This window comes from Phoxinus phoxinus (assembly GCF_949152265.1).
Source record: "Phoxinus phoxinus genome assembly, chromosome: 7".
NCBI lineage: Eukaryota > Metazoa > Chordata > Actinopteri > Cypriniformes > Leuciscidae > Phoxinus > Phoxinus phoxinus.
In genome coordinates this window covers 40,998,140-41,022,532 of record NC_136882.1, presented here as the reverse complement: position 1 = coordinate 41,022,532, position 24,393 = coordinate 40,998,140, and the positions used below count along the sequence as shown (strand labels likewise).

General features: G+C 43.1%; 1 protein-coding gene across 1 annotated transcript in view; it reads right to left on the bottom strand.

The window, feature by feature from the left end:
- Window positions 1–9,522, bottom strand: part of gpc6b (glypican 6b) — a gene marked incomplete at both ends in the record, with an annotated part of 30,062 nt that extends 20,540 nt beyond the window's left edge. The window contains 2 exons of the mRNA XM_079617473.1: window positions 5,421–5,579; window positions 9,378–9,522. Coding sequence (XP_079473599.1) covers window positions 5,421–5,579; window positions 9,378–9,522 — 304 coding nt within the window. The remainder of the gene's footprint in view (window positions 1–5,420; window positions 5,580–9,377) is intronic.
- Between the last annotated feature and the right edge of the window lie 14,871 nt (window positions 9,523–24,393).

Sequence of the window (24,393 nt, the reverse complement as noted above, 5' to 3'; positions counted from 1 at the left end):
ACTGCCCTGTCAATCATCCTGTCAGTAAACTTCCCTGTCAATCATCTTGTCAGTAAACTTCCCTGTCAATCATCAGGTCACTGTAAACTTCCCTGTCAATCATCTTGTCAGTAAACTTCCCTGTCAATCATCCTGTCACTGTAAACTTCCCTGTCAATCATCTCGTCACAGTTAAAATCCTCCATTCAATCTGATTAATTTGCTTCCGGTTCGGAGAGTAATGTAGTCGCGTGTTCATCTGCAGTCGCGGTCTGTCATGCGGAGACTCTCCTCGTGTGTTTGGAATTTGAATATAATGATGCATTTAAAAGTTAATGGGTAAACGTGTCTTTACAGAAGTTGACAATGCTGCTGCAGACGCAATACAATGTGGACAACACTGAATAAATATATTTTCGTCAGGTTAGATACTGATAATTAATCACTCAAACCCTTTATCTAACCCTCTCTACATAACGCCGGACTCGTGTGTCCTCCATGTCTGTAGTTTTTTAACACTTTTCACTCGTGTTTGTAGTTCTAACCGAATCCTCGTCCAGCGAGCGATGGGTTATGGGCAACATCAGCCGTTAGCGTGTTCATCGATCTGCACTTCGGATTCTGACCGGAAATAGTCGACCATCCGGGTGTCTTTGGAACACTCATTTCAACATACTACGATTTGGGACGTTCTAATTCTATTTTCGAATACTATTTAGGACAGATAGTATGTGAATTGGGACGCAGCCATACTCTCGATCTAATACTCTCGATCTAATACTCTCGATCTGATATTATCACATCAATGTTGATGCCGTGGGAATTCTGCAGCAGAGCGATGACATCTCTGGCCCTATTTTAACGATCTAACGCAAGTATCAAACGCGAAACACAAGTAACTTTGTGGGCGGATCTCGAAAATCTCGCAAAGATGACGCAAATCTAAAATGTGTGTGTCTGAAGTCGCTTCATTACTCAGGTGTGGTTTGGGCGTAACATGAAATAAACCAATCAGAGCGTCCTCTCACATTCCCTTTAAGAGCCGGCGCGCTTGTTCCATGGTGGATCGCTATTATAACGGCGGATCGCTATTATAACGGCGGATCGCTATTATAACGGCGGATTGTTATTATAACGGCGGATTGCTATTATGACGGCGGATCGCTATTATAACGGCGGATCGCTATTATAACGGCGGATTGCTATTATAACGGTGGATCGCTATTATAACGGCGGATTGTTATTATAACGGCGGATTGCTATTATAACGGCGGATTGCTATTATAACGGTGGATCGCTATTATAACGGCGGATCGCTATTATAACGGTGGATTGCTATTATAACGGCGGATCGCTATTATAACGGCGGATTGCTATTATAACGGCGGATTGCTATTATAACGGTGGATTGCTATTATAACGGCGGATTGTTATTATAACGGCGGATTGCTATTATAACGGCGGATCGCTATTATAACGGCGGATTGTTATTATAACGGCGGATTGCTATTATAACGGCGGATCGCTATTATAACGGCGGATTGCTATTATAACGGTGGATCGCTATTATAACGGCGGATCGCTATTATAACGGTGGATCGCTATTATAACGGCGGATTGCTATTATAACGGCGGATTGCTATTATAACGGCGGATTGCTATTATAACGGCGGATCGCTATTATAACGGCGGATTGCTATTATAACGGTGGATCGCTATTATAACGGCGGATCGCTATTATAACGGCGGATTGCTATTATAACGGCGGATTGCTATTATAACGGCGGATTGCTATTATAACGGTGGATTGCTATTATAACGGCGGATTGCTATTATAACGGCGGATTGCTATTATAACGGCGGATCGCTATTATAACGGCGGATTGCTATTATAACGGTGGATTGCTATTATAACGGCGGATCGCTATTATAACGGCGGATTGCTATTATAACGGCGGATTGCTATTATAACGGCGGATCGCTATTATAACGGCGGATTGTTATTATAACGGCGGATTGCTATTATAACGGCGGATCGCTATTATAACGGCGGATTGTTATTATAACGGCGGATTGCTATTATAACGGCGGATCGCTATTATAACGGCGGATTGTTATTATAACGGCGGATCGCTACGGCGGATTGTTATTATAACGGCGGATTGCTATTATAACGGCGGATCGCTATTATAACGGCGGATCGCTACGGCGGATTGCTATTATAACGGCGGATTGCTATTATAACGGCGGATCGCTATTATAACGGCGGATTGTTATTATAACGGCGGATTGCTATTATAACGGCGGATTGCTATTATAACGGCGGATTGTTATTATAACGGCGGATCGCTACGGCGGATTGTTATTATAACGGCGGATTGCTATTATAATGGTGGATCGCTATTATAACGGCGGATTGCTATTATAACGGCGGATTGTTATTATAACGGTGGATCGCTATTATAACGGCGGATTGCTATTATAACGGCGGATCGCTATTATAACGGCGGATTGCTATTATAACGGCGGATCGCTATTATAACGGCGGATCGCTATTATAACGGCGGATCGCTATTATAACGGCGGATCGCTATTATAACGGCGGATCGCTATTATAACGGCGGATCGCTATTATAACGGCGGATCGCTATTATAACGGCGGATCGCTATTATAACGGCGGATTGCTATTATAACGGCGGATCGCTATTATAACGGCGGATTGCTATTATAACGGTGGATTGCTATTTTAACGGCGGATCGCTATTTTAACGGCGGATTGCTATTATAACGGCGGATCGCTATTATAACGGCGGATTGCTATTATAACGGCGGATCGCTATTATAACGGCGGATCGCTATTATAACGGCGGATCGCTATTATAACGGCGGATTGCTATTATAACGGCGGATTGCTATTATAACGGCGGATTGCTATTATAACGGCGGATTGCTATTATAACGGCGGATCGCTATTATAACGGCGGATTGCTATTATAACGGCGGATCGCTGTTATAACGGTGGATCGCTATTATAACGGCGGATCGCTATTATAACGGCGGATTGCTATTATAACGGCGGATCGCTATTTTAACGGCGGATCGCTATTATAACGGTGGATCGCTATTATAACGGCGGATCGCTATTATAACGGCGGTTTGCTATTATAACGGTGGATTGCTATTATAACGGCGGATCGCTATTATAACGGCGGATTGCTATTATAACGGCGGATTGCTATTATAACGGTGGATTGCTATTATAACGGCGGATCGCTATTATAACGGCGGATCGCTATTATAACGGCGGATCGCTATTATAACGGCGGATCGCTATTATAACGGCGGTTTGCTATTATAACGGTGGATTGCTATTATAGCGGCGGATTGCTATTATAACGGTGGATCGCTATTATAACGGCGGATTGCTATTATAATGGCGGATTGCTATTATAACGGCGGATTGCTATTATAACGGTGGATTGTTATTATAACGGCGGATCGCTATTATAACGGCGGATCGCTATTATAACGGCGGATTGCTATTATAACGGCGGATCGCTATTATAACGGTGGATCGCTATTATAACGGCGGATTGCTATTATAACGGTGGATCGCTATTATAACGGCGGTTTGCTATTATAACGGTGGATCGCTATTATAACGGCGGTTTGCTATTATAACGGTGGATCGCTATTATAACGGCGGTTTGCTATTATAACGGTGGATCGCTATTATAACGGCGGATTGCTATTATAACGGTGGATCGCTATTATAACGGCGGATTGCTATTATAATGGCGGATTGCTATTATAACGGCGGATTGCTATTATAACGGTGGATTGTTATTATAACGGCGGATCGCTATTATAACGGCGGATCGCTATTATAACGGCGGATTGCTATTATAACGGCGGATCGCTATTATAACGGCGGATCGCTATTATAACGGCGGATTGCTATTATAACGGCGGATTGCTATTATAACGGTGGATTGCTATTATAACGGCGGATTGCTATTATAACGGTGGATTGCTATTATAACTGCGGATCGCTATTATAACGGTGGATCGCTATTATAACGGTGGATTGCTATTATAACGGCGGATTGCTATTATAACGGCGGATCGCTATTATAACGGTGGATTGCTATTATAACGGCGGATTGCTATTATAACGGTGGATTGCTATTATAACGGTGGATTGCTATTATAACGGTGGATTGCTATTATAACGGCGGATTGCTATTATAACGGCGGATCGCTATTATAACGGCGGATCGCTATTATAACGGCGGATCGCTATTATAACGGCGGATCGCTATTATAACGGCGGATCGCTATTATAACAGCGGGTTTGCCAGCGCACGAAACTTACATGATGGTAACGTGATTTCTTCAGAGTTTAGTTTTCTGGTTCTTGACGGACAACCCACTTTGTCAGATGTCCTTATATACCGATGTGTCTCGCCACTGTTGAGCAAACAGGGTTGATCCGTCATTACTACAATCAGCCGCAATAATTTGGGTAAATGTGTTGCTAGATTTATGCCTATTCTTTCACATCTTCATGGACACCCCAATGATCTCCCTCGGGTGGTAATATCTTTCCTTGTAATAATGTATGGTTTGCAGAAATATGAACTGCTGCGCCCGTGTATATTAGAGAAGCAAAGTGTGTGTTGTTCACACGCTACATAATGGCCAAGCACGCGCCCTTAAAATAGCATATGACTAACGCGCGGCGCCGCTGTCTTTAGACTGGGTTTCTCCTGGTCAGTGGCGGAGTTGTTTTCTGGAACTGCAGAATATCACCAGGGAACGTTTGCGCCGGAACACACCAGCTTTCTCTTTTCACTAAACCGGCGTACAAAGTCATTTGCGCTGGGTGCAAGATAGGACATCTCAGATCACTATCTAGTCTCGTGTAAATTACATTTAGCCAAGGCTGCAAAGCCGACTCCGTGTTATAAATATGTTAGACCGATCACTTCTGCCACTAAAGATTGCTTTATCAATAATCTTCCTAATCAGTTTCCTCATCTCAGCATCCCGGATAGCTTAGAAGAACTTGATATTGCAACGGAAACTTTTAACTCTCTCTTTTCCAGCACTTTAGACACAGTTGCTCCACTGCGCTTAAAGAAGATTAAAGAACATAGTCCAGCCCCGTGGCACAATGAGCGCACTCACACACACACACTCACACACACACACACACACACACACACACACACACACACACACACACACACACTCAGGCCCTTAAGAGAGCAGCCAGAAAAATGGAGCGCAACTGGAAGAAAGCAAAACTGGAGGTGTTTCGGATTTCATGGAAGGAGAGCTCGATTGCTTACAGAGTGGCTTTAAAAGCTGCTAGATCTGCTTATTTTTCAACCCTATTAGAAGAAAATAAACCATTTAGAAGAGCTGGGGATCGTACCATCGAGTCTCTGATGTGCGCTCATGAATGTGTTCCTCATCTCCTCGCTGGTGTCGTCCATCAGCTTCTGGAAGTCCCGAGAGCTTCTGTTCCTGAAGATCTGCTCCATCTCTGAGTTACAGCAGGACCTCCGAGCGGCGCAAACCTGCAGATCCGCTCCTGAGACACGGAACAATGCGTTCACTCCGCAGACATGCTCTCAACTCATCGACAGCGACACTACACACACTCACGACACAGGAGATTATACTTCAAATCAATGCTGTTCCTTTGAACTTTATATTCATCAAAGAATCCTGAGAAATAAACTGTATGACGGTTTCCACAGAAATATGAACAGTTTTCAACACTGATAATAATCATAACTGTGTCTTGATCATCAGATCTTCATATTACACTGATTTCTGGAGGATCATGTGACACTGAAGACTGGAGTAATGATGATAAACTCAGCTTTGATCACAGGAATAAATTACACTTTACTATATATTCACATAGAGAACTGATGATCTACATTATAATAATATTTCACTGTTTTACTGTATTTATGATCAGATAAAGCAGAAGAGACTCTTTCAGAAACATTGAAAAACCGTACCAACCACAAACTTTTGAACAATAGAATAAGTTGAGCTAAAACAGTGTAAGTATATATAATGTGTAAATTCTATATTATGTTGTGATTCTAACACAGAATTCTTCAGTTGTTGTAATGGCATTAAACCAGCGCAGACTGGAGATGAAGATACACGAGTGTCTGTGTCTCTGTAATAACCTCCGCGTGTGTATTAATAACATCAGTGTTGATGAAGGACTGTGTGTGTGTCAGACCTAAACCCTCTCACACACAACAACTATTGCGTCTCGAAACACAGCTCGTTTAGTCTCCCATCTCCCGTCTCCCGTCTCCAGTCACCAGTCTCCAGTCTCCAGTCTCCAGTCTCCAGTCTCCAGTCTCCCGTCTCCCGTCTCCCGTCTCCAGTCTCCAGTCTCCAGTCTCCAGTCTCCAGTCTCCAGTCACCAGTCTCCAGTCTCCAGTCACCAGTCTCCAGTCTCCAGTCTCCAGTCACCAGTCTCCAGTCTCCAGTCTCCAGTCTCCAGTCTCCAGTCTCCAGTCACCAGTCTCCAGTCACCAGTCTCCAGTCTCCAGTCACCAGTCACCAGTCTCCAGTCTCCAGTCTCCAGTCACCAGTCACCAGTCTCCAGTCACCAGTCTCCAGTCTCCAGTCTCCAGTCACCAGTCACCAGTCTCCAGTCACCAGTCTCCAGTCTCCAGTCTCCAGTCACCAGTCTCCAGTCTCCAGTCACCAGTCACCAGTCTCCAGTCTCCAGTCACCAGTCTCCAGTCACCAGTCTCCAGTCTCCAGTCACCAGTCTCCAGTCACCAGTCTCCAGTCTCCAGTCTCCAGTCACCAGTCTCCAGTCTCCAGTCTCCAGTCACCAGTCTCCAGTCTCCAGTCTCCAGTCTCCAGTCAGCAGTCTCCAGTCTCCAGTCTCCAGTCTCCAGTCACCAGTCACCAGTCTCCAGTCTCCAGTCACCAGTCACCAGTCTCCAGTCTCCAGTCACCAGTCTCCAGTCACCAGTCTCCAGTCACCAGTCTCCAGTCTCCAGTCACCAGTCTCCAGTCTCCAGTCTCCAGTCACCAGTCTCCAGTCACCAGTCTCCAGTCTCCAGTAAAGGCAAGTGCACACTACAGGATTTTAAACCGTCGGGCTGAACTGTGCAGTTCACACTACATGACTTGCTCTCTGTGAAATCAGGAGTGTTCAAGTTGTTGAGCTGTTCACACCACACAACACAGCGTGATTGATCCGCAACAGGAGGTAACTCACTACACGAGTCGACAACAACTCTGTCAGCCAACGATTCTATCTTGTCTACAAACCACGTTTTATCACGAAGAAATCACGCGATAAAACGAACCGGAAATTATGCAATACAGCACGTGCGCCACTACCCAGCGAAGAACACAAGTACACAATACGCGAGTCTTTGTTTGAATATGGACGTCAGACAGAAATTAGTGCTGCAAACTGTTTGCGCGATGATTTGCTCTGGAAAAAATAATAATAATTCCCATAGACAGTATATAAACGGTATTTTCCCAGTGACCTCAACCCATGCCTTGCTCTGATTGGCTGTAGCTCATGGCATCACATGTGGTTGAGTCGTGCGACAGCTCCAGATATCTAGCATGCTAGATATTTTTTCTGGGCTCTGCGACACGTCCGCGAGGCGTCTGCGAGCGTCTTTGATGCGTTGTTGGCTCTTTCATACTAACAGATTGGCGAGCGTTCATCGGCCGCTAATCCCCCGCGATTTGCACGCGATAACAACCCGACCTGTCGCGAGCTCAACGATTTGCAAATCGGGCTTAAATCGGGCTTAAAATCCTGTAGTGTGAACTAGGCATAACTTAAAGCTCCAGTTTGGCCAAAGATATTTCAGATGATGGACATGCAAAACTTTTAAACATTGTCATGGTATCCTTAGTGTAATCTTTACAAGCACAAGCTGTCATCGCTGCCGAACATGTTCATTGCGTCTGCTTAACTCAATACATGACGTTAACTAACCGTTATTTCTACAGCACTTTCTACAACAGAGAGTGTTTCAGAGCAGCTTTACAGAGATATCAGGACAATACTGCAACAAAGTGTGTTTCTGGAGTCCAGCGTCAGTGAGTTCAGTGATGCTTTTCTGTTGTAGAAAAAGTTATTTCATATACATAGCCGCTCTGGAGAACAATATAGCTGTAATATCTCTGTTTATAACACTGTCATGTGAACTATATTACAGGTGTATATAATATGACCGTTACTGTACCTGAACATCTACACTTAAAGCTGCTTTGAAAAGCGCTATAGAAATAAACTCGAATTGGTGATTTGCAACATATGGCAATTAAAGCAATAATATTGCAAACTCATCAAATCAAGAAACGTTACTGTTGCGATATGAGGACAGCAGATGTTGCCTGCATTTCATTTCACAAATTTCATTTTTCTAGAATCAACTGTAGTAAATTAAATTGTAATAATCAAAAAGCATTTCTAATTAATTTAAATTGTAACAATTTATTAAAAGTTTAACACAAATTACATTTTTAGGACCGTTTTACTGTAGCTGTTTTATTTTTCTGGATTCCATTTCAATGGTTTTCTCAGATTTGAATCATCAAAAAGAATGTAAAAAAAACTATTTATAAAGTTTTACTGTAAGTGACATTCACGTAAACTCACAGAAACTTCTTACAGTCCCAAATCCTCACAAACACACAATTGTGACTTTAACAGGAGATAGCCGTGAGATTATTATTTTTAAAGCAAACCATCAATTATAGCCATGAGTCATGAATAAAGTTCTTATATGTATATATAAACGTCAGGATGAGCTTGAAAGTCTGCTAATATATGCAAAATAATAAAGTCTCATGATTTAAACCGGATCGCTGAAGCAAGTCTGCAGGGTCAGAAATGTTGTGTTATATACAGATATATAGAGGAGATTGTTATGATTCGTTGGTAATTATTGGTCCATCTACACAAACCAACACACATTTCCACATATGCCACACTATACGGGGTAAGTTGTCACAAACAATTATGGGTTTTTCAGTTAAATGTCAACAAATCATCATTCATGAAAAACATTGTAATAACTGGAAATGCACACAAATACATGTATGAAAATCTCTCACACAGCCTTCATTGTACAGTGACATTAATGTTTTATTGTGTTCACTTGTTACTGAATTATTTAAATATCATGAGTTAAATATGATTCTGTAAACTTCGCCTGGAGGACAGAATTAAATATTATATAATTCTAGTATTGTAAACAGTTCCAGTGTGAAAGCAGCATTCACTGACTGGAGGACAGTTACTGAGATGCAGACTGTGACAACTTGCCCCGTCTCCTTCATTCCCTCACAGTGTGTGATTAAACGCACGTACCTGATGTTTCCTCGGCGGGAAAACTGCTGACAGGACTCAAACCCAGAGCCGTGAACGCGCCCTTCACCTGACTGCAGTTCAGCGCGTGCACATCCGCGGCGGCGAGCGCGCGCAGGACCAGGAGCGCACACAGAGCCGCGAACATCCCGAACTCCTCCAGGCTGATGCTTTACTCCTGTGTTACTCCTGTTACTCCTGTGTTACTACTGTGTTACTACTGTGTTACTCCTGCTCTACTACTCCTTTACTCCTGTTTTACTCCTGTTTTACTACTGATTTATTACTGTGTTACTCCTGCTTTACTTTACTCCTGTGTTACTCCTGTTTACTACTGGGTTACTCCTGCTCTACTACTTCTTTACTCCTGCTTTACTCCTGTTTTAATACTGATTTATTACTGTGTTACTCCTGCTTTACTTTACTCCTGTGTTACTCCTGTTTTACTACTGGGTTACTCCTGCTCTACTACTTCTTTACTCCTGCTTTACTCCTGTTTTAATACTGATTTACTACTGTGTTACTCCTGCTTTACGTTACTCCTGTGTTACTACTGTGTTACTCCTGTGTTACTCCTGTGTTACTCCTGCTCTACTATTCCTTTACTCCTGTTTTACTTTACTCATGTGTTACTCCTGTGTTACTACTGCGCTACTCCTGCTCTACTACTCTTTTACTCCTGTTTTACTACTGTTTTAATACTGATTTACTACTGTGTTACTCCTGCTTTACTTTACTCATGTGTTACTCCTGTGTTACTCCTGTTTTACTACTGGGTTACTCCTGCTCTACTACTTCTTTACTCCTGTTTACTTTACTCATGCGTTACTCCTGTGTTACTACTGCGCTACTCCTGTTTTACTACAGCGTTATTCCTGTTTTACTCCTACATTACTCCTGTTTTACTCCTACATTACTCCAGCTTTACTACTGTGTTACCCATGTGTTACTCCTGCATTACTCCTCTAGTGGGATCTGATGCTTTACTCCTACGTTAATCCTGTATTACCCCTGCTTTACTACTGCGCTACTCCTGCTTTACTACTGTGTTACTTCTGTTTTACTCCTGAGTTACTCCTGCTTTACTACTGTGTTACTTCTGTTTTACTCCTATTTTACTCCTCCAGTCGGATCTGATGCTTTACTCCTACGTTACTCCTGTTTTACTCCTATTTTACTCCTACGTTAATCCTGTATTACTCCTGATTTACTACTGCGTTACTCCTGCTTTACTACTGCATTACTTCTGCATTACTCCTGTTGTACTCCTACATTAATCCTGCTTTACTACTGCGTTACTCCTGTTTTACTCCTATGTTAATCCAGTATTACTCCTGAGTTACTCCGGCTTTACTACTGCATTACTCCTATTTTACTCCTACGTTAATCCTGTATTACTCCTACTTTACTACTGCGTTACTCCTTTTTAACTACTGTGTTACTCCTGCTTTACTCCTGAGTTACTCCTGTTTAACTACTGTGTTACTCCTGCTTTACTCCTGAGTTACTCCAGCTTTACTTTACTCCCGTGTTACCCCCGTGTTACTCCTGCTTTACTGCTGTGTTACTCCTCCAGTGGGAATTGATGTTTTACTCCTGCTTTACTCCAGCGTTATTCCTGTGTTACTCCAGCTTTACACCTGCGTTACTCCTCCAGTGGGAATTGATGCATTTCTCCGCAAGGAAACACAAAGACTCTATCTGGGATTAAAGCCTGGTGCAGAAACCTGCCGCTGTCAGAAGAACCAAATCCTCCTCAGAGATGAACGTCTTCACTGCTCAGTTTTTGGGTTGTGAGTGACAGAGAGAAAACAGATCCTCCGCAGAGATGAACGTCTTCACTGCTCAGTTTTTGGGTTGTGAGTGGCAGAGAGAAAACAAATCCTCCTCAGAGATGAACGTCTTCACTGCTCAGTTTTTGGGTTGTGAGTGACTGAGAGAAAACAGATCCTCCTCAGAGATGAACTTCCTCACTGCAGTTTTTGGGTTGTGAGTGACAGAGAGAAAATGCTATGTTACCGCGGACAGCGTGAGTGATACGTCATAGAAATGCCCTGATTCAACAACATAATTCCAGTGCAATGAAAGGAATAACTGCATATCAGTCACGATCTGCTGGAGATATTTAAATAAAACATTAACCCCATGAGCTCTTGGTTTCAGAAAACTTTCACCCAGAATGTATCTTTTTCAGATCTACAGATGCCACTGAAATGTTGTTTATCTATTTACACAAACTTCCAGAAGTGTGCAGCAGTTTCTGTTGTTCATCAGCCTCTTCTTTTTGAGCTTAACAGACAACAGGGAATATTCTGGCAAGAACTCAGAGTTATGAACAAACATTATTTCAATAATCGCATTAATAGAATGTTAATCAGGTCTTTAATAATGTTCTCACAACATTAACACAAAAAAAATTATTTATACATTGTTCATGGAGCGTTTCTTTTCTGAAATGTTTCAGTTGGACAATCCTCTGATGTTTTTAAAATGTTACTTCTTTCTAGACAAAATAGAACATTCTAAAGTAACATTCAGAGATCATTCAAAAGTAACATTCAGGGAACATTCTAAAGTAACATTCAGAGAACATTCTAAAGTAACATTCAGAGAACATTCTAAAGTAACATTCAGAGAACATTCAAAAGTAACATTCAGAGAACATTCTAAAGTAACATTCAGAGAACATTCTAAAGTAACATTCAGAGATCATTCAAAAGTAACATTCAGAGAACATTCAAAAGTAACATTCAGAGAACATTCTAAAGTAACATTCAGAGAACATTCTAAAGTAACATTCAGAGATCATTCAAAAGTAACATTCAGAGAACATTCAAAAGTAACATTCAGAGAACATTCTAAAGTAACATTCAGAGAACATTCTAAAGTAACATTCAGAGAACATTCAAAAGTAACATTCAGAGAACATTCTAAAGTAACATTCAGAGAACATTCTAAAGTAACATTCAGAGATCATTCAAAAGTAACATTCAGAGAACATTCTAAAGTAACATTCAGAGATCATTCAAAAGTAACATTCAGGGAACATTCTAAAGTAACATTCAGAGAACATTCAAAAGTAACGATCAGAGAACATTCTAAAGTAACATTCAGAGAACATTCTAAAGTAACATTCAGAGAACATTCAAAAGTAACATTCAGAGAACATTCTAAAGTAACATTCAGAGATCATTCAAAAGTAACATTCAGAGAACATTCAAAAGTAACATTCAGAGATCATTCAAAAGTAACATTCAGAGAACATTCTAAAGTAACATTCAGAGATCATTCAAAAGTAACATTCAGAGAACATTCAAAAGTAACATTCAGAGAACATTCTAAAGTAACATTCAGAGAACATTCAAAAGTAACGATCAGAGAACATTCTAAAGTAACATTCAGAGAACATTCTAAAGTAACATTCAGAGAACATTCAAAAGTAACGATCAGAGAACATTCAAAAGTAACGATGAGAGAACATTCTAAAGTAACATTCAGAGAACATTCAAAAGTAACGATCAGAGAACATTCTAAAGTAACGATGAGAGAACATTCAAAAGTAACATTCAGAGAACATTCTAAAGTAACATTCAGAGAACATTCAAAAGTAACGATCAGAGAACATTCAAAAGTAACATTCAGAGAACATTCTAAAGTAACATTCAGAGAACATTCAAAAGTAACGATCAGAGAACATTCAAAAGTAACGTTCAGAGAACATTCAAAAGTAACATTCAGAGAACATTCAAAAGTAACGATCAGAGAACATTCAAAAGTAACGTTCAGAGAACATTCAAAAGTAACGTTCAAAGAACATTCAAAAGTAACGATGAGAGAACATTCAAAAGTAACATTCAGAGAACATTCTAAAGTAACATTCAGAGAACATTCAAAAGTAACGATCAGAGAACATTCAAAAGTAACATTCAGAGAACATTCTAAAGTAACATTCAGAGAACATTCAAAAGTAACGATCAGAGAACATTCAAAAGTAACGTTCAGAGAACATTCAAAAGTAACATTCAGAGAACATTCAAAAGTAACGATCAGAGAACATTCAAAAGTAACGTTCAGAGAACATTCAAAAGTAACATTCAGAGAACATTCAAAAGTAACGTTCAAAGAACATTCAAAAGTAACGATCAGAGAACATTCTAAAGTAACATTCAGAGAACATTCTAAAGTAACATTCAGAGAACATTCAAAAGTAACGATCAGAGAACATTCAAAAGTAACATTCAGAGAACATTCAAAAGTAACGATCAAAGAACATTCAAAAGTAACGATCAGAGAACATTCAAAAGTAACATTCAGAGAACATTCAAAAGTAACGATCAGAGAACATTCAAAAGTAACGTTCAGAGAACATTCAAAAGTAACATTCAGAGAACATTCAAAAGTAACGATGAGAGAACATTCAAAAGTAACATTCAGAGAACATTCAAAAATAACGTTCAAAGAACATTCAAATGTAACGATCAGAGAACATTCAAAAGTAACGATCAGAGAACATTCAAAAGTAACATTCAGAGAACATTCAAAAGTAACGTTCAAAGAACATTCAAAAGTAACGATGAGAGAACATTCAAAAGTAAGATTCAGAGAATATTCAAAAGTAACGATCAGAGAACATTCAAAAGTAAGATTCAGAGAATATTCAAAAGTAACGATCAGAGAACATTCAAAAGTAAGATTCAGAGAATATTCAAAAGTAACGATGAGAGAACATTCAAAAGTAAGATTCAGAGAATATTCAAAAGTAACGATCAGAGAACATTCAAAAGTAAGATTCAGAGAATATTTAAAAGTAACGATCAGAGAACATTCTAAAGTAACATTCAGAGAACATTCAAAAGTAACGATCAGAGAACATTCTAAAGTAACATTCAGAGAACATTCAAAAGTAACGATCAGAGAACATTCTAAAGTAACATTCAGAGAACATTCAAAAGTAACATTCAGAGAACATTCTAAAGTAACATTCAGAGAACATTCAAAAGTAACGATCAGAGAACATTCAAAAGTAACGATCAGAGAACATTCTAAAGTAACATTCAGAGAACATTCAAAAGTAACGATCAGAGAACATTCTAAAGTAACATTCAGAGAACATTCTAAAGTAACGTTCAGAGAACATTCTAAAGTAACATTCAGAGAACATTCAAAAGTAACGATCAGAGAACATTCTAAAGTAACATTCAGAGAACATTCAAAAGTAACGATGAGAGAACATTCTAAAGTAACATTCAGAGAACATTCTAAAGTAACATTCAGAGAACATTCTAAAGTAACGTTCAGAGAACATTCTAAAGTAACATTCAGAGAACATTCAAAAGTAACGATCAGAGAACATTCTAAAGTAACATTCAGAGAACATTCAAAAGTAACGATGAGAGAACATTCTAAAGTAACATTCAGAGAACATTCTAAAGTAACATTCAGAGAACATTCAAAAGTAACATTCAGAGAATATTCAAAAGTAACGATCAGAGAATATTCAAAAGTAACGATGAGAGAACATTCAAAAGTAACATTCAGAGAACATTCTAAAGTAACATTCAGAGAACATTCAAAAGTAACGATCAGAGAACATTCAAAAGTAACGATGAGAGAACATTCAAAAGTAACATTCAGAGAACATTCAAAAGTAACGTTCAAAGAACATTCAAAAGTAACGATGAGAGAACATTCAAAAGTAACATTCAGAGAACATTCAAAAGTAACGATCAGAGAACATTCAAAAGTAACGATCAGAGAATATTCAAAAGTAACGATCAGAGAATATTCAAAAGTAACATTCAGAGAACATTCAAAAATAACATTCAGAGAATATTCAAAAGTAACATTCAGAGAACATTCAAAAATAACGTTCAGAGAACATTCAAAAGTAACGATCAGAGAACATTCAAAAGTAACATTCAGAGAACATTCAAAAGTAACATTCAGAGAACATTCAAAAGTAACATTCAGAGAACTTTCAAAAGTAACAATAAAGTCAGTTTACTTCTTTCAATTACAAGTTTTTATCTCACAACTCTGACTTTATAACACAATTGTGAGGGGGGAAAAAAGTCAGAATTGTGAGGGAAAAAGTCACAATTACCTTTTTATTTTTTATTCTGTGGCGAAAAGAAGCTTCCATAAAAACCTGTTCTAGAAGAACCCAAAAACATCATGAAGACTTTGTAAAGGGACACGGGCTCTTAACACACACATCTGACAGGAGGGCTAACCAGTTTAAGCGGTATGCAAATGAGTTAGTTTAATATAATGATTTAGTTTAATATAAAGCATTCTCATGAACTTGCACATATACAGCAGACGCTCACTGTGTCCTCAGCGGCACTAGCACTTCAACATCAAACTATACAGATATAAATTATGTGTTTGGTACAAATACATGTACACACTAATGTAATCACTATAACAGCACATGTTCAAATGCCATCCGGCTCACTCGAGAGTGTGTACTGTGTAGAACTGGATATGAAAGGGTTAAAAACTACTATTCAGAACAGAAGTCCTGAAAGAGCTTCTTCAATAGTCATGTGTGATATGATGAGCATCTGCGACTTCAAAACAGCGTTAATTCATCATCAATAGCCTAATATCATCACACACACACACACACACACACACACACACACACACACACACACACACACACACACACACACACACACACACACACACCTCGTGAAGGACTCTCCAAACATCCGTTCAAACGGCCCTTTCAGTGACAGCCAAGAATACAGTAAAGCTTGAGCAGAGAAACTTTGACTGTGAGAGATCGCCATCTGGTGGCTGTTATTCACACGTGCAGAATAGGCCCTATGCACACTATGCACTACTTCCTGAACTTGTTCGCTGGTTTCCTGTCTGCCAGGATTGGCCAAACTGATTAATCCAGGTCTGACCAACAGCAATAATCAGACACACCTGGATTAATCAGTTTGGCCAATCCTGGCAGACAGGAAACAGAGGAGCCAGCACAAGTTCAGGAAGTAGTGAAGCTGTGCATAGGGCCTATTACTCTATATTCTCTGTAGAAGTTATTTTAAAGACGCTGCACGCTGTGCTAGAGGGTTAGACTGAGACTGGCGTGTGGAAAATAAACGTCACACATCATGAACGGTTATTGGAGTAAATGTGCAAAAATGATCCCAGATCACTAATATGAACAAACCAACGCTGAACTGAAGAGATCTCATCTGAGTATCATTCTCACACAGAAAATCTGCAGGATGTCCAGACACTAATAGCTCATTCTGAACCCGGTTAAACCGTGCGAAATGTTGACATTATTAACTTGAACTAATCAACTAATAACTTACTGGTGTTAGTGCTGCGGCTTTCCCTCCAAAATGATGTCACTTCCTGGAGAATGATGATTGGTTCTTATTTGTCATGTTTAAAAAAAAAAAGAAACTGCAAACTCTTCACAAATTAAGTATTTCCAAGGAATCAATTCTGTTTGAATTTTAATTAGATAAAAAAAATATCTTAATTTTTCAATTGTCATTTAAAATGTACCCATGTTGGTCATTTTTTAATAAATTAAACAAACATGATTTCCATCTTTATTTGCAGTGACTGAGACTGTTATTCAGTAAACTCCAACACACACCAGCAGACAAGTTTGGAATCAGTAAGATTTTTAATTACAGGGTTATTAATACAGTAAAACAGTGAAATATTATTATAATGTAGATCATCAGTTCTCTATATGAATATACAGTAAAGTGTAATTTATTCCTGTGATCAAATCTGAGTTTATCATCATTACTCCAGTCTTCAGTGTCACATGATCCTCCAGAAATCAGAATACGGTTCATGAAAAATAAATCAATCCATGATACAGCAAAATGTAATAGTTCATAAATTATTATTAACCCATTTTGTCAAAAGCGCACATTACAGAAAAAGTCAGATTAATAAACAGACGTTTGAGTGCTTCAGTTCTGAGAATAGTTTAAACTCATGGAGAAAAAATACACACAAACAACTTAATAAAAATTAATAACTTAGACATGTTGCATTTATTGGTGTGTGTGTGTGTGTGTGAGTAAACTCTATTCTCAGAACTCAGTCCCCGAACACAAGCTGTGACTCAGTGTTTTATGTTGATGTCATGTGCGTTATGAACACTAGATGGAGACACTATTACTAGATTCTCTCCAGGACACGAGCACAACACATTGGGTTACACTTATTCACCAACAACCTTACGGGTTTGAACACTTCATGAGTCTTACACCGGAGTAGAGGCTGGGGCTCCTGCACTGAACATGTCAGGAACAAGTGTCCATGCAGATAGCGATGCATAAATCAGTTTATCATATCCATGATCTTCCTGTTATTCTACAAAGCGGAGAGAAACTGGTGTTTCCAGAGTATATGACATTAACTTTATCAGTGCAACAATTCATCACATCCAAAATAAACTTTAGCATTTACATAATGTGTGTGCTGTGAATAATGTGTGTGTGCTGTGAATAATGTGTGTGCTGTCAATTATTATTCTGTATTACAGTATTCCACATTACAAGTGGATCCAAACCTTTCCAAGTCAAACATGAATTTGAACATATCCCCTTCTTTTTTTTTACATTCAACATTATTGAGATGAAACTCCAGCTACAAACGTGTGTGTGTGTGTGTGTGTGTGTGTGTAATTTAGAGGAGAGCTGAAGTATTCCCGATCTCTTCACAGGCCGGGACAAGTGCAATACTTCCAGCCAGAGCATTGCTGCCGATCCCAGCCGGAGCAGAGACGGACACTGGGACCCGACGCTGGGAAGAGGAGACTCACTGGGACCCGGTGCTGGGAAGAGGAGACTCACTGGGACCCGGTGCTGGGAAGAGGAGACTCACTGGGACCCGGTGCTGGGAAGAGGAGACTCACTGGGACCCGACGCTGGGAAGAGGAGACTCACTGGGACCCGACGCCGGGAAGAGGAGAGACTCACTGGGACCCGACGCTGGGAAGAGGAGAGACTCACTGGGACCCGATGCCGGGAAGAGGAGACTCACTGGGACCCGACGCCAGGAAGAGGAGACTCACTGGGACCCGACGCCGGGAAGAGGAGACTCACTGGGACCCGACGCCGGGAAGAGGAGACTCACTGGGACCCGACGCTGGGAAGAGGAGAGACTCACTGGGACCCGACGCCGGGAAGAGGAGACTCACTGGGACCCGACGCCGGGAAGAGGAGACTCACCGGGACCCGACGCTGGGAAGAGGAGGAGACTCACCGGGACCCGACGCTGGGAAGAGGAGACTCACTGGGACCCGACGCCGGGAAGAGGAGACTCACTGGGACCCGGTGCTGGGAAGAGGAGACTCACTGGGACCCGACGCCGGGAAGAGGAGACTCACTGGGACCCGACGCCGGGAAGAGGAGAGACTCACTGGGACCCGACGCCGGGAAGAGGAGACTCACTGGGACCCGACGCCGGGAAGAGGAGACTCACCGGGACCCGACGCTGGGAAGAGGAGACTCACTGGGACCCGGTGCTGGGAAGAGGAGGAGACTCACCGGGACCCGACGCCGGGAAGAGGAGACTCACTGGGACCCGACGCCGGGAATAGAAGACTCACTGGGACCCGACGCCGGGAAGAGGAGACTCACTGGGACCCGGTGCTGGGAAGAGGAGACTCACTGGGACCCGACGCCGGGAAGAGGAGACTCACTGGGACCCGACGCCGGGAAGAGGAGAGACTCACTGGGACCCGACGCCGGGAAGAGGAGACTCACTGGGAGCCGACACTGGGAAGAGGAGACTCACTGGGACCCGACGCTGGGAAGAGGAGACTCACTGGGACCCGACGCTGGGAAGAGGAGACTCACCGGGACCCGACGCTGGGAAGAGGAGACTCACTGGGACCCGACGCTAGGAAGAGGAGACTCACTGGGAGACTGGGAAAAGGATCCTGGATCAGAGAGGGGAAACTGGGAAGCGGAGACTTGCTCTGCTATGATCAGTTTTGCATGGATTTGCACAGCCATGATAGGAACGCTGACAGCAAACCAGCAAAACTAACCAGCGCAGGCGTGCACACACACACACACACACACACACACACACACACACAGCGGGAGGAGCGGCGCTCGCGTCTAGAAGTACTAGAAGTGCTCACACTGCAGTAGATGAGAGGTTCAGTACACTACCTGCACTATAAGCACTTTAATACCGCTGGAGCACACACACACACACACACACACACACACACACACACACACACACACACATGAGCAGAAGCGCTGGGAAGACGGGAAGCAGGCCACTATCAGTTTTGCATAGATTTGCACAACTCATATTTCTTGTAGTGCAACCAGGCAAAACTAGCAGAGAACCGCATGACTGGGGTTGGGAATCGGATACTTCTTGTAAAATTTACATTTTAAAATTTTGATTCATTAGTGGGCATCTCAGTGTGACTGTAACCCGATGAGGAGCGAGAGTCGAGAGAGAGTCGTGAGATGTGAGAGAGGTGTATACAGTATACTGGACCCGTGCAGCTCTTAAAGTGACAGCAGCCTAATATTCCTGCCGTCTCTATAATAACACTAATCAGACTACAGAAGACCATGAACATTCACTCAATTTTGACTGAATAACGTTGTAACTATAGGAATCGTTCAAATTAAAGCAGTACCCAACATGAGCCGCAGCGGGGGAGGAGCAGAGGTCAGGGTTCAGAAGTCAGGGTTCGCTCACCCTTGTGCCGGAAGGGGCACTTAGGGCAGTAGGTGCTGGTCTACTCCACTATCTGCACTAAATGCACCTTAGCACAAGCCAGAGCCGCAGAAGCCGGAGCCGCAGGAGCCAGAGCAGTCAGAGCCGCCGGAGGCAAGCCGCAAGAGTCGGAGCCGAGCCGCAAGAGCCGAGCCGCAGGAGCCAGAGCCGCAGGAGCCAGAGCCGCAGGAGCCAGAGCCGCAGGAGCCGGAGCCGTCAGAGCCGCAGGAGCCGGAGCAGTCAGAGCCGCAGGAGCCGGAGCAGTCAGAGCCGCAGGAGCCAGAGCCAAGCCAGAGCCGAGCAGTCAGAGCCACAGGAGCCAGAGCCGAGCAGCAGGAGCCGGAGCAGTCAGAGCAAGAGCAGTCAGAGCAAGAGCAGTCAGAGCCGCAGGAGTCGGAGCCGGGCTGCAGCAGCCGGAGCAGTCAGAGCCGCAGGAGTCGGAGCCGGAGCAGTCAGAGCCGCAGGAGTCGGAGCAGTCAGAGCCGCAGGAGTCGGAGCCGGAGCAGTCAGAGCCGCAGGAGTCGGAGCAGTCAGAGCCGCAGGAGTCGGAGCCGCAGGAGTCGGAGCAGTCAGAGCCGCAGGAGTCGGAGCCGGGCTGCAGGAGCCGGAGCAGTCAGAGCCGCAGGAGTCGGAGCCGGAGCAGTCAGAGCCGCAGGAGTCGGAGCAGTCAGAGCCGCAGGAGTCAGAGCCGCAGGAGCCAGAGCCGGAGCAGTCAGAGCCGCAGGAGTCGGAGCAGTCAGAGCCGCAGGAGTCGGAGCAGTCAGAGCCGCAGGAGTCGGAGCCGGGCTGCAGGAGCCGGAGCAGTCAGAGCCGCAGGAGTCGGAGCCGGAGCAGTCAGAGCCGCAGGAGTCGGAGCAGTCAGAGCCGCAGGAGTCGGAGCAGTCAGAGCCGCAGGAGTCGGAGCAGTCAGAGCCGCAGGAGTCAGAGCCGCAGGAGCCGGAGCCGGAGCAGTCAGAGCCGCAGGAGTCGGAGCCGGAGCAGTCAGAGCCGCAGGAGTCGGAGCAGTCAGAGCCGCAGGAGTCGGAGCAGTCAGAGCCGCAGGAGTCGGAGCAGTCAGAGCCGAGCCACAGGAGCTGGGCTGCAGGGTAACCGTAGAGCCGGAGCCGCAGGGTCAGAGTAGAGCTGTAAGTGCCTGCACTGCAGTAGACCAACACACTACCTGCACTGTAAGCACTTTGACCCTACGCTGACCGAACCACACACACCAGGACCCAGAGCCGGATCCACTGCAACGACCCACACCAGGAGCCGGACTTCCTGAAATCAGAGGGAAAAGATGTGGGGTTACAGACTTGTTTCATTCAGTTTTTCTTTGACAAAGTTTAGGATCCAAGCCATTAGAGAGAGAAAAAACAAAAACAAAATTAATGGGACTTTGTCATCTACGGCAAACGTTTTTAAAAGGGTCCACCAGGAAGTGCTAGCAGTCCGTGGAAGAGTTCAAAGGAAAAATAAAATGATAAAATGCACACATTTTTTTAAAAATAAACAATAATTGTCTACAAGTTTAGAGAGAAAACAGTGATAAAATGCACAAATAAAAAACATTAAAAATAAACACCTAACATTGCAGTACTATAAAGAGTAGGGGGAACAAACATTCACTATCACAAAAAAATAATAATTTCACAGTATAAAATGTGTTTATACCATACTTGTCAGATTGGAGGATGGTCTATCCGTGGCACATAAAACACTGAGAAGCCTAGACGGAGTCTGTCATTTCATATTGGTAAACATGTGCACGCGCCTCATTGAAAAACTATGAAACGCACGTATATTTTTTTAAATAAAAACTACAGAACTGAAGATCTGATCAGCAACACGCGTGCTCCTCCGCGCATGCGCAGACCGCGCACACCCCTCCCCCATGATGCGCGCCAATATGGCAGCGGCGAGTCCGCAGTTAGTGTTGCAGAACCACCCCGAACACAGGAGCACACTCAAGCGTTCCCCGATCGCGCCTCTCCTGCTGACAGTAGTGTGGACCGGGCCAGCTGTGGGTGAGACGGTGCCGTCAGGTGTGTGACGCGCGATTAAACGCGTTCAGCCCCAGCCGTTCTCGCTCGTGATTGAACATTTAGTTTTGCGCCAAAACCCCTTTATAATGAGCAGAATGCCTCGAAATTCTGTTTTGAACGCGACCGGCCCAGTGTGCGCGTGCGCGCCACCGCACATGCAGCAGCAGAACGCACGCGCCCGTGTTTCGCGGGAAACCGTTCAATAACCCACGGTGAACGAGCGCGCCCGCGAGAGTAGTTCACGCAAGTGTTCAGGTGCACGTGCAGGGCTCGAGTGTGCACACTCGCATTGGCTGGACTCTAGCTAGCTTTAGCAGTGATGCTAACGCTGAAGCGCGCGGCCTGCAGCTGCCCATGTGCTGTTGCTGCTTTGTTCTGCTCGAGCACGAGTGTTCCCACAGCACACGGCGCGCGCGATAGGAGTTCTGGAGGAACGGCTCGGAACGCTTGGCGGTGTGAACGGTGACTGGCGCGAGCCTCGCGCACGCCGTTCGAATCTCCCTCGTTCCCACTACTATGGAGGACGAGCACGCGCCGCACGAACGCTAAACTGCTCCTCTCCGTGTGATGCAATAAATCAAGCGTTCACTGGTTTAGACACGAGCGTTCTGGACGGAACCGAGTGAATCGCGTCTGAAAAGACAACAACAGGTTTCATGTCAGCAGCGCGCGCGTAGTAACCCACAGGAGTGTAGATCCACCATCTTCACTCTCTCTCTCACACACACACACACACACACACACACTCACCGTTCTCTGTGGCCGTTCCGGGCAGCTCGTCGGACCTGAACGGCGAACTCGTGAGAAATAAACCCCGAAACGCTCGCGACGCGTCCAAGCACGAGCGCGACAGAAGCGTAGTAAAGATCGCGAAAGTGGCGCGAACGCGCGGAGCTTTTAACCATGTGCTGAAGGGCGCTCCCGCGGAACGTAAATATCACGAGCGCGAGTCCCTCATTAGCATATCAGCAAACTACTTCCGCTCTCACACACTGTACACAACTGTACTGTACACAGCCGAGCCGTTATCACAGCCCGAGAGCCTGGAGAACTGTGTGTCTGTGTTAGCCTATTTAAACGGGTAATTAATTAACCAGAAATCGCATTTTTAACTTTGCATTGTGCTTTAGCCTATGTGTTAATAAAGTGGAGTATATAAAAGTAAAATAATGCAAACTACAGTTCTATGATGTTTTAATATTCGCTATAGTTGAATATGTTTGCATGGAATAATTGTAGCCTACTGTTGGGGTTCTGAACATTGTTGCACATTTATCGTTTTTTCATCTTGTATGTTGTAAGGTAGCTATTAAATTAATATTTGGGGAATTATTAAATTAAGCTATACATATAGTAGTGTGTTATTTAAAGGAATAATTAATCATCAGAATTCACGTTTGAATAATCACTCTTTCCTTGCTTTCTGTTAAGTGAAGTCTATAATATAACTTGTGTTTTTAACATGATATTAATAATATTTCAGATGTTAGATATTGACGTGTCTGCTATCAGTGATCAGAATCATTTTCTTCTGTTATTTTTTCAATGGTATCAAACATTAAATCTGTTTCATGATTATTCTAAAATGTCTAAATACATTTCTAAATAAATGACATGAGTTATCTGTTGATTTGTTCTGAATGTTCTTGATGTTTTTATGGTTGTGGTGCAATAAAAACTATTTTTATTTATGAAATCTATTTTTTTATTTTCAACTCCACATATTCTCTGTTGTGTTATTACTGTGTGCCTGTTGCGATTATATATGTGTTATTGTTTTACATTTACAGCGTGTGTTAACTCACGTGAAAGCATTACTCTGACCCTGAAAATAAATATATCAAAAGTACTTTCGCTCTGGATAAAAGCGTCCGCTAAATTATTAAATTAAACCGTAATGTTGTACAGTCCTGATTAAACGTTTAATATTAATTTAGGATCTTCAGGCTTCTGAGGTAACCCACTATAGAGGCAGTGAGTGAGGAATGAGAGTGTGTGTGTGTGTGTGTGTGTGTGTGTGTGTGTGTGAGAAACGGCAGTTGGTGTGGTTCCGCCCTCTCAGAGGCCAGTGGGAGGGGTCTCGGGGCCAGCGGGAGTGGCCTTGTGGTCAGTGGGAGTGGCCTTGTGGTCAGTGGGAGGGGCCTCATTGCAGGTGGGCGGGGCCTCGGGGCCGGGATCCTCTTCCTGCTGATCCGGAGTCAGCTTTCACCTCCAGGCCATTGATGTGTAAAGCTTCACATGAGAAGGAAAGACGCGAG